The following is a 14,486-nucleotide window of genomic DNA, read 5'->3' on the forward strand; positions in this document are numbered from 1 at the left end:
CTCTCCCTGCCACCCCGCCCCAGGCCTCCCTAGGATTGGCTGCTCTCCCCCACCGCCTCGTCCTTTCCCCGCCCCCTTCCCGGGGATTGGCTGCCTACTTTCTAGCCCCGGCCTCTGGCTGGGTCTCTGGTGTTCGCGGGCTTTTGTGTCTCACGGAGTGCGGCGGTGAGTGGGGCTCGATTCTCAGGTCCCTTGCGGCGGGGAGAACGCCCGGCCTCCGGGCCCGGGTGGGGCTGCGCTCGCCCCGCATTCCTTCGAGCTTTGCCCGCCCGGAGCTCCGCTGCTCCCGGCGGCCAGAACGGAGGGGTAGAGCAGCCCTCGGCGGCCCGGGGGGCGGGCCGTCCAGCCCGTCCCGGAGCCACGCGAGGCATAGACGCCGCGCGGAGCCGCCGGGAGGCTTCCCCGCGGGCAGGCCCGGGCGCCCTAACCATCTTGCGCTTTGCTCCCCCAGGGCGCGGCCGCAGTGGCGGCTGCTTTGCGGCGGGTTCGGGGCCCGGCCCCCGCCTGCGAATGCGGGAGCCCGACCCGGGGCCTGCGGAGTCGGTCTCCGACGTGTGCGGGGCTGCAGCGGCCTGACTTACAGGCTCAGGTATGTCCCCGTCCTGGGGGGAAAAGCGAGGCGCTCGGCCCGGAGCACGTGGCCAATGGCGACCGGGGGTTCCCACGTGCTTGGTTCCAAGGCCCCCCAATTGGCCGCCCCTCCGGATAGAGAGCATGTAAGTTCCCCGCTCCCCCACGCCCCTCAGGACAACTGCTTCCGGTGGGTTTTCCGACTTGGCCCTGGAAACCGCTGAGGTGCAGGGGGTGTTGTCGGGAGAGGAGAGCAGGGGTCGTGGAGAAGCCTGTAAAACCCCAGACCGCCCTTTCCTGTGCCCTTTTAAGGTTGACGCAGTGCCTTAAGAGGCTAACACAGAAGGGTAAAGTAAGTCTCCATAAAACCCAGGGATGAGACTAAAACTCCTCTCTGGATCCTGTCTGGAGTCACAGCGGAACCAGAGGAAATTTTTCTTTCGGTTCAAGCACCCTTGTGATACTTTAACACATCTCAGAGCACAAATGGTGGATTCAAACTTAACCTTGACATTGATGGTACATTCAGTTCAAGTGTTGGTATTTGTCACTGAAGAAGGAACAACCTGTGAGAGTGAGACTGTAAATTGAGACCATCTGAAGACACTGGCTCACAAAGGTCATAAAGCCTCTGGAGCCACACCTCACTGGGTAGAAACAACAGGTCCAGAATACTTGAAATTGACCCATTTTTGGTCACCCCATGTAGAAAATGAATTTAAAATTTTGTATGTCTTGTCTATTGTTCGATGTGAGCACCGTTACATTTTTCTAGACTTAGTTTGCTATACCCTAAGATTATGAAAATACTTACCAGCATTTTCTCGCTTCTGTAATCTTGCTTGCTTAACACATTCCTCCTCTTCCCCCTTCCCCCTTCCCCCTTTTTCTCCCACCACAAGTAACGGACAAAGCCTTCCCGCCAAAGGACAGACAAAGGACGCCCAATCAGAGAACAACAAATGTCCTTACTTTAAAATCAACTAATCAGGCCCCCCATAATCTGAAACCTCCCCTATGCTATTTGTCTCTGTCTATAAAAACGCTGTACCAACCCCGATCGGGGCCTCTTAGCGTCACTGGCAACGAGTGCGCGGAGGTCCAGGTTCGAACCTGCAATAAACGACCCTTGCCGCTTGGCTTTGACTTACGACTCTGGTGGTCTCTTGTGGGGGGTTTCACGACCTCGGGCGTTACACCCAGGGCTGCTTCCATTCCTTGTTTGGGTGAGCATTATGGGCCCTTGAGCGAACAGTACTTAGACAGTTATGTAGAGAGAAGTATTGGAGCATATCACCAACAGGTGAAAAACACATGATCTTCACTTACTAAAGAGCCTTGCCATACCTTTCTACCAGGGGTTGGAGCATCCATCAAAGTTTTTAGAAGAAAACATGCATTATGACCTCACTGGGAAGAGGCCTTAGAAGGACTGCTAACACTGCCCTCGAAATAAAAATCTTCCTGGATTCACATGAGACACACCAAGCTAGATCCAGATCAACACCTACATGATAGTGAGAAGGCCATCCATACGAGTGACCTCAAGTTGAGGATTCCCAGGTTCCAGAAGCAGATGACACCATGAAGTAGGCAGCTTTGTCCAAGATCTTGGATCAAGAACGTTGTCTTCATTTATCTTCCCTTGAAGCCTCTCTCCCGGACTTGGGAAGCTCTCTGACCTAGAAATTAAAAACAAAAACAAACCTCTTTTATTTATAGAAAGATTGGGTGGAGGTTGCTTGTCTTAATCTTGTCTCCCTTTGTCCCTCCACTATGGGCTCCCTTTCAAACTGTGTCTTGCTTCAGCTAACCGTTACTGCTTTTTCAACAATTCAAGCACAATCCCGGTACCCACTCCCACCCCTCTTCCAAACCCTGGCCACCTTAGCTAATTTATCTGACTGCTGGTTATGTCAACACCTAGATAACGCACAAGAACCTGAATTAGTTTTTGTTCCTGCCCATGCAAGCACCTGGTGGACCCATTCTGGACAGTGGATGCATAAAAGGGAATGGTATCCACAAACAAGAGGACACAATCACTCTACTTCCTCCTATGGTAGAGTACTTTGGCATTGGGAAACTTCTGCAGAAGCTCAAGGTCTGTCATTAACTCAGGTGAGACTTTTGGAGGGAAATTTTTCTGTTTGCATTGAAAACAAAAATGGCACTGGACCCTTCCTAGGTGACGTACCAAAACAATACTGTAATCAAACAATATGGTTTGATTCCACAGATGGCACCTTCAGACCTTCTATAGATGTTGCAAATGAGTCCAAGACGGATTATTATGATGCAAATGTTTGCCTAGTCACTGGACAATATTCCTGGTTTGCAGGCCACACGACTGGGACCTGGAACAGCTCACCTTTTCCCCTGGTCGGTCTGCCCAATACCCAAGACTACATATGGGTGGACCAAAATTCTGGAATGACCTGGTTAGGTAATGACACCTATCTCTATAGCTGCCAGAATCAAACCAAAGGTCTTCTATACCAGATATTTCGCAACTTGTTTTGTTCTTATAGGCTGACAGAGGCACATGGTAAATGGAGATGTGCAGATGCCAACATAACTAATGACAAAGGTCATGGTGGACACCCGATGCCAGCCTGGTGGGTCACACGTTCCACTCTGACCTTGTCCGTGAACAACTCTGGTCTTTTTATCTTATGTGGTAATAAAGTATATAAGGAGTTCCCACCTAACTGGTCAGGGCGATGTGGACTCGGCTACCTAGCACCTTCCGTCAGCCAGTATCCCGCTTTCAATGGTAGCCAGATTACAGGTGTGGGCTCCTTAATACATAAAGTAGCACCACACAGACGTACGCAACGAGACGTCATAGACCCTCCACCCGTTTATCACAACCCCAATTCGTCAAGGGCCCTTTTTTCAAGATTGGGAACTTCTGATCTAGAAGAAGCAATTCTAAACATTTCCAAAGCCACCGAACAAGGATTGGCTGCCACGGTGCAGACCTCGGAGGCGCGCCAGTCAAGAGTTAGCAGCTTACTCTCTGCACTCCAAAATCACCATCTGGATCTATCGGCTGCTCAACAAGGAAGAACGTGTACGATCGTTGGCAACCAGTGCTGCCTCTATGTAAACAAGTCAAAAGAAGTGAGGTTTCTTTTGAACAGTGTGAAGGAACGGATCGACAGTCGACGTCGAATGAGGGAATTAGCCTTTAATTGGACTGACCTCGTCTCAGGAGTGAGAGACTGGTTCAGTGGACATTGGGGCCACATGTTTGGATTTGTTCTGCTCGGCTTCATCATTGTTCTCATCTGTGTTGCCGTTCGCAGATCTCTCACCTCCCGAGTTCCTGCCCAAGTGTCCTCTTCACAGCACTACACGGGGCTCCTTGCCTGTGGAACTTCATGTGAGGTTTCAAACAAGGAAACCAGGGGACCAGCCCCACCAGAAGGGCATAAAGACTCCTTTGCACTGACAGCATCTGAACAAACAGCAGCTGCAGAAAGAGGCCTACTTCAGACTTCTCTTTGATGAGTAAAGCAGGCCTTTCTGAGAATTCAGCTGTCCTAACCCTCTCTCCAGGGAGCCTTTTGTAAGGGAGGAGCCTGACTTGGTATCTGGGCATCCGAAGAATTGTGTAAATAAGCCCTAACTGCACCTTCCATACTTTCCACTGAAGCCTTAATACCCACTCCCCATCCCATTAAGCTGGTATATAAAACCTTATCCCTGGCTGTTCAGTGGCGGCCCTTTACAGGCTTCCACATACATATATGATAAATGTTGCTCCTATCAATCTGTTAATTCGTAGGCCCTCAACCATTTGAACCTGTGTGTTTAATAACTGAAGACTTTCCCTTCAGGAGGAAGCTGTAAACCCTTTAATAGCTGGGAGGATTTGATGTGCCCTCCTGGTTGCCCGTGTACATTTAATCTCCAGTCTAAAGGGGAGGTTTGTCTGGGGTGAATGGTAGCCATCTGATTTCCCATGGGCAGAGGCAGGGGATAGGATTGTAGAGACGGGGCAGCATTTACTGTATTGAACACGTCATCTGCCCAGTCCTGTGGTGAGGTCCTTACATTTTTCTATAGAATCCTCTCCAGTTTGTAGGTGAATAAACTCCAAGGGTAGATGACATGTTAAAGATTACATTATTCCTAAAAACAAGAGCAAGGTGCACAACAGGGTATCTGGTGCACTGCCGTTCATAAAGCAGAGGAAATAAAGTATACATGTGTATATATGTAGATTTACTCAGTTTTGCAAATAGACCACTCAGAAAGGATAAGTCAGAAGCTAATGAAGGTGACTACATATAAGAGGCGTGGGCAGTGAGAGTCTCACCCCCTTTTTTAAAAGTTGAATATAAACAAACTGATGAACATTTTAGCAAATTGACAACTTTTTCATAGAAAATAATTCTTACAAGTTATGCAACATAAACCCAGTAATTCTGGGTACACCTTAGAAGTGGGTTTATAGTTCATAGTAGTGTTGTCAAAAGATTGAAGAAACAGCCTAGTCCAGTGAGACAGAGCGTAATAACAGTTCTTCCCTGTGTGTGTTAAGCAAAATGTGGCTGAACTCTTGGCATTGAAACTAGAGAAGCCACTGGAAGATAAGCATGCAGGGCTCAGCATCCGGTGTGGTATGTGGATCATAAGGCAGATGACGGATGCAGGGTGCTGTGTTAGAGTGGCACAAGTGTTAAGCCGTCAAGGGAAGATATGGGGAAAAGAAATCTAGATTCATAGTAACCTCAATTTTCTTCTGTAAAATGGAATTAAACAGTAAGGGTGGGTAGGGCCAGTACTGCTTACTTAGCTTTTTTGGCCATAAAAATGAGTCTGTTACTAATTTCATAATAGAAGGTTGATAGCCACTGGCCCTTGGATTCAGTGTTCATAGTCAGTGTTAAAGAAGTTTAAGACAAAACTAGATTATTTGTTTGCTTGTGTGCCTGCTGTCTGCTCCCTGCCAGAATGTAAGCTTCACAAAGACAGGTGTATTTGTGGAATCACAGTGAAGAGGGCTGTGGTGAGATGAAAGAATGCGTGCAAAGCCCTCACAGTTGACCATGGGCATTGCTTAACTAAATGTAAGATTGAGTTCACCTGTAGCCAATATGAGTCTCTGGCAGATTTGAACTTTTGCATTGACTTTTGTCAGGTGTAAATTTGAAAACTTTTGAATAAAGTTGATTATAAAAGTTGGAGTTCTCGTTCTGGCTTGCTTTGTTCCCTTCAAGTAGTCAGGTACATCCGAAACCTCATACGTACATACAAATGTATTTATTAAACGCGTATTCCACAATGCCAATGACTAAGTGAAAGGAGAGTGTGGTCATTGGCATGATAGAAAATGTCTGTTGGAAAGATAGTCTTATCAAATAGCATGAATGGTTCTGAAATATGTTAAGCCCCACATTATTGGGTTAGAAGATAGGCTTTCCTGCTTCCATATTTAAAGTTTGTAGGGGATGGACAGTCCTAGAAAATAGTTTCAAGTTGACTAATGATGGACCCAAAGACATTTTTGATATGTGAAACTTACAGGGAAAATATCCATTATTCAGCCGAACACAATACATTGGTTGGGAAAAGAGTTCATTATTTATTAGCCAACTCAAAAGGCTCACCAGATGTTTTAGCGATTCACTGAATTATTTATCAACATTTACTGAGACTCAAAGATGCCACAAATCAAGAGCCATTGTAATCAATTCTTTTAGTATTAACACTAATCCTCCAAATGATTGTTACAGTGGTGAATGATTTCAATGTCTTAAATCTACAAATAGGACTAAGGTGGCTCTCCAAAAGATCTTGTTCTTAAGTGTTTTGTTTGCAGATTGATACCATTTTAGAAGTTTTGGTAGCCTGAATTGAAAACATCAAAATCGAAGTATCGTGCAAATGCCCTGTTTCTTTTTAAAGTTGAACTGTCAAAATTGTAGCATTAACAGTAGATCATGCCACCGCAATTATCACTGTGGCCTTTACGTGGTGGTTTTCTACTTCTCTGTTTATTAATTGAAATTCTACTGCCAGTAAGATTTATTTCAGTCATTTTTATCAGTATGGACTCTTGGATATATACATTGTTCTTTGGTTGTAATGCAGGACTGTCATTTTTACTATTGCTCAAATTGTCCCAGCTGTGTCCTCTGAGAGCTCTTTCAAGTTGGCTCCCGGATCCTTTTGACATACTCCCGTCCTTTGTTTTGTTTTATGTTTCACACTTCCTTCCTGGAGCATCAAGATGCTCCAGCCTCACCTTATGGTTTTCCTGCCCAGCCTCAGGACCCATCATATTCCAAGGAACCATGGTTCCTTTTCCTGATAATGTTATTGAGAAACCCAAAAGCAGGGTACAAGGTATGCTCATTGCCACTGCTATTAGGGTGCCCACCCTTGATGGACAAAGCTAGGAAATCTGTGTCCATGAATCCATGTATATGCATTGGTACCTATATGTCTATGTCTAGACATAGTAAAATAAATTAGTTCATACTGATTTCTTCAACTCCTCTGTGATGTGGAGAACAAAGGCAAAAGGAATACAGAAAAAATTAAACTTCCTTATAACTTGCAGCCCATTGACAAGTACTTGGGACAGGCAGAGTGACCTTCCTCAAGGAGCTAAGCTGCCTCGATGTTAATACTTTGCTAGAGGAAAAAGGCAACCTTAGCTTGACATTAGCCCAACCTCCAGGATCATGTAAAAAAAAAAAATCCCTGTAGAAACTTCCTTTAACTCTACCCACCCCACCAAGATATATGTTAGCAATCATCCTCCATGTACATGTATATGTATATGGCCCACTGATACACATCTGAAAGGTCTCATGACTAAGGTTTTGCTACAGTAATAAATTACCTTTTCCCAACAACACCCAGCCCCTCAAGGTCCTGGAAACCTTGCTTCCAAATTCCTTAGAGACTTATGCGATCCCTAACCCCCTCCTGACTTAAAAGTGTGTAATCAGCCACTCCTCACATCCCCAGTGCAGCTCTTTCTGCCCACAGGTCCTGTCCCCTTTAGGAAGACCAACTTTTTGCACCAAAGATGTCTCAAGAATTCTTTCTTGAGCACTCACTCCTGAACCCCAGCTTTTCATGTCAGTCTATTTTTTTTTCCGGAAACAATGAACTATTTTATCATATATGAACAGGTATACACACACACACACACACACACATATATATATATATATATATACATATATATATATATATATATCATAAATGAATAGGTATATAGATAACCTCTTTAAAAGTTGATTCATCATTGGGATCTAGATAATCTAAGTACAAAATGAAAGTGATCAAGAAAACCACTTAAATTACTTAAAGGAAATGAAGTCAGTTCCTCACTCAATTCTGTGTTATACAGATGGAAGACTGGGGAACAAATACTTTTTGTTGTGATGATTACATTGTGACTTTATAGAAGATAGAGTATTTAAATGTAGCAGTCTTAACCAGCACTCCTGCAAAGGAGTATTTCAGGAGGAACAGTTGCATTATTACCTTGCAACAATTTTGTAGAATGTAACTTTCAAACCAAGAGATCTGCAAAAATCAAAAATTAAGAGGATTCCATTGAGCATTAAAAAAAATTATAGCACAAAGTAATAACAACTATGGGAAAACACGTATAATAAAAATAATTGTTGGGGCGCCTGGGTGGCTCAGTCAGTTGGGCGGCCGACCACAGCTCAGGTCATGATCTTGCAGTCTGTGAGTTTGAGCCCCGCGTCAGGCTCTGTCCTGAGTGCTCAGAGCCTGGAGCCTGCTCCCAATTCTGTGTCTCCCTCTCTCTCTGCCCCTTCCCTGCTTGCTCTCTGTTTCTATCTTCCTCAAAAATAATAAACAATGAAAAAATTAAAAAAAAATAATTGTTAAGGAAAATGTGGATGATTTTCTCAATTTTCCAAAATTTCCAAATTTTTCCAAATATTATTATATTTTCAAAATAATCTATTTTTGAAGGAGATCCTTGTGGTGACATAATTCCGTGTCTTGCTTGTGACGGTGGTTACATGAATCTACACATGACAAAACACATAAAACCATGGAACACTGTCATGATATACCAATGTTAATTTTCTTTTTTCTAATTTTTTTTTAATATTTATTTTTAAGAGAGTGAGCATGCGAGCCACAAGTGGGGGAGAGGCAGAGAGAAAGGAAGACACAGAACCTGAGGCAGGCTCCAGGCTCTGAGCTGTCAGCACAGAGTCTGACTTGGGGCTCCAACACACGAACTGTGAGATCATGACCTGAGCAGAAGTCAGACATTCAACAGACCGAGCCACCCAGGCGCCCCCCAATGTTAATATCCTGGTTTTGATATTATAGTTTTGCTACTGGGGGAATGTGGGTGAATATTTTTGCAACTTTCTGTGAATCTATAATTCAGAGTAAAAAGGTGGGCTTTTTTTTTTTTTCCAGAGTAAACGTTTGAACGAGAATTTTAAAACGATCCTTTTGTCCTTTCGTAATCCTGTATGTTTTCTTCATCAAGTTCAGCAATTTCCTAATTATCTGCTTATTTACTCATCCATTCATTCAACAAACGGTAGTTGAGTTTGTGCTAGCCATTGTTTTAGGTCCAGAACACACGGCAGTGAACAAAACAGAATTAAGGCTCACATTCGATCAAGAGAAGAAAAACAAACAAACAAATCACACTTCAAAAAAGTAAAAATAAAAACAGAGTGATGTGATTATGAGTAGTTGGCAGGCTACCTTATACCCAGCAGAGCAATTAAGTGAAATCTGCGACAAGCTAGCCTTTCAGTTATATCGGGATCTTTGCATACCTTTGCTGGGGATTCAGTTTCCTTACTACAAGATGGGAATGATAATAAAAATAAAATCCAGCTTCTCGCCAAATGCCGCCAGCACAGCATTTCATGGAGATTGGCCAGGGTGGCCTACGTCTCCCTTGGACCTCACGCTGGGAAGCTGTTCATGATCGTAGATGGTATTGACCAGAACAGGGCTTTGGCTGATGGACCTTTGTGTCAGGTGAGGAGACAGGCTGTGCCTTTCAGGTGCATGCCACTCACTGACTGTCGTCAAGTTCCCTCACAGTGCCTGCCAGAAGTATGTCTGACAAGCCTGGCAGAAGGCAGATATCAAACGGGCAGCCACGAGATGGGCCAAGAAAATTGAAACCAGAGAAAGGAAAGCCAAGATGACAGATTCTGATCATTACAAAGTCATGAAGGCAAAGAAAATGAGGAACAGAATAACCAAGCTTGAAGTTAGGAAGCTACAAAAAGCAACTCTCCTGAAAGCTTCTCCCCAAAAAAGCAGTTGCTGCTAAGGGTGCGGCTTCAGCAGCTGCTGCAAGGGTGCCAGCAAAAAAGATGGCTGCTGTGGGCAAGAAGGTTCCAGCCTAGAATGTTCCTGTCCTGAACGCTGCAGGCCAGAAGGCAGTGCCTCCAAAGGCTCTGAAGGGTCAGAAAGCACCTGTTCCGAAGGCATCTGGCAAGAAAGCATAACAGCATAAATAAGTAATAATAAACGCTCTTTTTGACAAATAATAAACTATCTCACTGGGTTTTTGTGAGATAGTATGAGCTTTGCACACAAAGTGTCAGAAAATGCCTGACATATAGAAGAATAATTTATAAATGTTAGTTTCATTATTACTTTAAGCTGGGGTCTCAGATAAGGTTTTGTGGAGGAAGAAAAATTTAAGCTGAGGTCCAAAGGATAAAAAGGATCCAGCCTTATGGAGATGGGGGCCAGGAAGAGTATTCCAGGCAGAGGAAACAGCTGGTATAAAGATTCAAGTGGGACAGTTCAGCCACTGAAACTAGGTAGGAGAAGGTAGAGTGGTCATGTGCTGTGTCAGCCTGACTAGGGGTTGTGACTTTTATTTAAGTGCTTCAGAAAAGCAATGATCCTTTAAAAAGGATCGCTCAGGGGGCACCTGGGTGGCCTAGTCAGTTGAGCACCCAACTTCAGCTCAGGTCATGATCTCAGGGTTTGTGAGTTCGAGCCCCGCATCAGGCTCTCTGCTGTCGGCGCAGAGCCGGCTTTGGATCCTCTGTCTCCCTCTCTCTCTCCGCCTCTCCCCCACTGGTGCATGCACTCTGTCTCAAAAATAAATAGACATTTAAAAAGTAACAAAATAAAAAAAAATTATAAGGATCACCCAGCCTGTCTTGCCGAGAAAGGAAACAGAATTAGCAGAGACACCAGCTGGAGGAAGGGTTATTTCAGAGGCCAAGGTAAGAGATTCTATAGCCAGGACTGTAGAAGTGGAGATAGAAGTGAGGGATTAACTTTGTGTCAAACTTGATTTTCAAACCTCCCGTTCTGCTATTGTGCTTTTCTTTTTCCATTTTATAGATATTTAAAGTTGTAACAGATATTCAGATATTCCAGCCCTTTCTGTTGAGTTCTTCAAAGCAGAGAGAAATGGACTTTTCTTCCACAGTTGTGTTTCAAAAATTGTCTACTAAGAATTCTCCATAAATTTAAGCTTTTATATTTAATTTCTTACCTATAGACTATTTGTTTTCAAATTTTGAATCAGTTATCAAAATATATTCATTAGTTTTCCTTACCTTTGTGATTTTGAAAAATCTTATACAACCAGGTTTTCTGTTTCTCTTTTAAATTGGAGCTGTGATGGGGCACCTGGGTGGCTCAGTCCATTAAGCGTCCGACTTCAGCTCAGGTCATGATCTCGTGGTCCATGGGTTCGAGCCCAGCGTCGGGCTCTGTGCTGAGTGCTCAGAGCCTTGAACCTGCTTTGGATTCTGCGTCTCCTTCTCTCTCTGCCCCTCCTCCATTTGCGCTCTCTCTCTCTCTCTCTCTCTCTCTCTCTCTCTCTCAAAAGTAAATAAACATTAAAAATAATATTACAAAAATAAATAAGTAAATAAATAAATAAATAAACTTTAAAAAAGTTTAAATTGGAGTTGCATCTCTTTCTGGATTCTTTTTCACTGAAGCAGACTTCTGCTATACGACTGCTATTCTGAAATGGCTCCATAATAGGTTGTAAAAGCTGATAATAGCCCTCCGCTCCTCTGGGCATTCTTTTATATTCTAATCCATGTGAATTAAAAAATAAATTTTCGGGGCGCCTGGGTGGCTCAGTCGGTTAAGCGGCCGACTTCGGCTCAGGTCATGATCTCGCGGTCCGTGAGTTCGAGCCCCACATCAGGCTCTGTGCTGACAGCTCAGAGCCTGGAGCCTGTTTCAGATTCTGTGTCTCCCTCTCTCTGACCCTCCCCCATTCATGCTCTGTCTCTCTCTGTCTCAAAAATAAATAAATGTTTAAAAAGATTTAATAAATAAATAAATAAATTTTTAAAAAAATAAAAATAAATAAATAAATTTTATATTTAGCATTCTCTATATATTCAATTGGGCTTGCAGGAAAATAAAAATTGCATAATTTATACACATTATGCAGTGATAAATTCAAGAGGGAAAACAGACATAAAAATATTTAGCATCAAGTTTCAGAACCTATTTCTTACATACCTGGTCATCCGATGTTTATTTATTTTCTGTCTCCCTCCATCCTTTATTCCTGTAAACTCACTCTATTTAAGAATATGCTGTGTGGAGCACCTGGCGGCTCAGCTGGTTAAACATCGGACTTGATCTCCACTCAGGTCATGATCTCATGGCTCATGAGAACAATTCTGCCTCCCTCAAGCTCTGTGCTGACAGCACGCTGCCTGCTTGGGATTCTCCCTCTCCCTCTCTCTCTGCCCCTCCCCTGCTTGTGCTCCTGTTCGTGCTCTCGCTCTCTCTCAAAAAAAAAAAAAAAAAAAAAGTCACAGGTCTCCATCTATTCAATTCCTTTTTCAAAAGACTCCCAGGAATAAAGTTAAAAGCTAACACTGAAAGGATACTTACTATGTAGCAGGGACTGTTTTAAGCACTCTACATTTTCAACTTGTAATTTTCCCAGCTCTGTGAGGGAGGCACTATTGTTATCTCAATGTTACAGATAGATAAACTAAATCACAGAGAGGTTAAGTAAATTCCCAGTTTCTACAGCCACTAAGGGTGGCAGCCTGATTTACAGGCCAATCTCTGAGGCACTCCCCAATATGGTTTATAACTACACGAATATATACTACATCTTTTGTTGTTTGAAGTATTTTATATTTTTGTGACTGTTACAGATTAGATCTCTTATTGGTCTCTTACTGGTCATACAAGGATCCTATTGACTTTTATCTTTTTTTTATTGCCATTTACCTATTTTTATATCTCCAGGATATTTTCCAGCTGATTCCTTTGGATTTTCTAGGAATATCACCTACATCACATATCAATAATGGTGCTTTTCTCTTTTCATGTTTCATTATATTAACACGGAATTTCCAAAGCAATATTGAATCATTGTGTCAGTGGGAATACACCTTGAGTCCTGAAGTTAAAGAGGATGTGTCTAGGGTTTCATTATTGGATCAAATTGCGTAAGTGTTTTTAAAACATATTTGAATATATTCATCTTGTCTCCGATAGGAGCAAACATTCCTTTAATAATGATAGGTAGAGGGGCGCCTGGGTGGCGCAGTTGGTTAAGCGTCCGACTTCAGCCAGGTCACGATCTCGAGGTCCGTGAGTTCGAGCCCCACGTTGGGCTCTGGGCTGATGGCTCGGAGCCTGGAGCCTGTTTCCGATTCTGTGTCTCCCTCTCTCTCTGCCCCTCCCCTGTTCATGCTCTGTCTCTCTCTGTCCCAAAAATAAATAAACGTTGGAAAAAAAAAATTTTTTTTTAAATTAAAAAAATAATGATAGGTAGATCTGAGATTTCCCTCCCATTCAGACTTAAATTATATTTTTAATTAATGAGTTAATTAATTATTAATTGAAAGTAGGCTCCACGCCCAACGTGGGGGTTGAACTCATAACCCTGAGATCAAGAGTTGCGTGCTCTACTGACTGAGCCAGCCAGGCGTCCTTCACACTTAAATTACAAAGTGAAGTGCTTTGGCTTAGCAGATCTTGAAAATAGAAAAATGAAGTTAATTCAGCTAAATTGGATTTGAAGGTCTAGGAAAGCCTAAGTATGATTTAGAGATTATAGGGAAGGGAAACGAGCTTGAGGTGAAGCTATGTTTACCAATATACTGTTCAGGGCACTAGTTCTCAAGCTTGGCTGCACATTAGAATCAACTGGTAAGATTTACACAAGATACTGATTCCTGGGTCCCATTTCCAGGTAATCTGATATCAGTCTGGAGTGCAGTATGAGCATTGGGAATTTTGTTTTTTATTTTTATTTTTTTTTTTACATTTATTCATTTTTGAGAGACAGAGAGAGACAGAGCACAAGCAGGGGAGGGGCAGAGAGAGAGGGAGACACAGAATCTGAAGCGGGCTCCAGGCTCCGAGCTGTCCGCACAGAGCCCGATGCGGGGCTCAAACTCACAAACTGCGAGATCATGACCTGAGCCGAAGTCGGATGCACAACCGACTGAGAATGGGGAATTTTTTAAAACATCCCAGGTGCTTCTAATGGGTGGCCAAGTTTATAACCACAAATTTAGGGGAGACTTTAAACCTGTTTCTCCCACTGTGCAATTTCTGGTTATTGGGGTTTTGTAGGCTCCTACTAAAACACGTCAGTGTGTACAGCAATTTTCATAGCAGTGTTATTCACAATAGTGAGAAGATGGAAACAACCCAGTGTCCACTGATGGATGTGAATGGATGAAGAAAATGTGGTGTGTACATCCTGCGGGAGATTATTCAACATTAAAAAGGAATAAAAGTCTGCTCGATACTACCGCATGTATGGACCCGGAAGACATCATGCTGAGTGAAATAAGTCAGAGGACAAAGTACCGTAGGATTCCACTTGTATGAAGTTCCTAGAATAGATTCATAGAGACGGAAAGTAGAACAGAGATTACCAGGGGCTGGGAGGAGAGTGGATG

At 43.4% G+C, this 14,486-nt stretch overlaps 1 protein-coding gene, 1 non-coding gene and 1 pseudogene across 4 annotated transcripts; all 3 read left to right on the plus strand.

The window, feature by feature from the left end:
• Nucleotides 1-68: 68 nt before the first annotated feature.
• Nucleotides 69-5,768, plus strand: ERVMER34-1 (endogenous retrovirus group MER34 member 1, envelope). Of its 3 annotated transcripts, none has more exons than XM_019829500.3 (2): nt 69-165; nt 452-5,768. In XM_019829500.3, exon 2 carries the CDS (start codon nt 2,347-2,349, stop codon nt 4,081-4,083), a length of 1,737 nt encoding a protein of 578 aa, XP_019685059.3. In that variant the 5' UTR covers nt 69-165; nt 452-2,346; the 3' UTR covers nt 4,084-5,768. The 3 variants fall into 3 exon arrangements, with proteins under 3 accessions (XP_019685059.3, XP_044912316.1, XP_044912315.1); XM_045056381.1 differs by having other exon boundaries at nt 142-165; nt 1,929-5,768; XM_045056380.1 differs by lacking the exon at nt 69-165 and having other exon boundaries at nt 173-589; nt 1,929-5,768.
• On the plus strand, nt 870-989 carry LOC111560357. Its single transcript, XR_002742102.2, has one exon. It is a non-coding gene; the product is annotated as a small nucleolar RNA SNORA26 (small nucleolar RNA).
• A 3,565-nt stretch (nt 5,769-9,333) lies between the features above and the next one.
• LOC101086804 lies at nt 9,334-10,545 on the plus strand (annotated as a pseudogene).
• The last annotated feature ends 3,941 nt before the right edge of the window (nt 10,546-14,486 follow it).

Source organism: Felis catus, chromosome B1 (genome assembly GCF_018350175.1).
Source record: "Felis catus isolate Fca126 chromosome B1, F.catus_Fca126_mat1.0, whole genome shotgun sequence".
NCBI lineage: Eukaryota > Metazoa > Chordata > Mammalia > Carnivora > Felidae > Felis > Felis catus.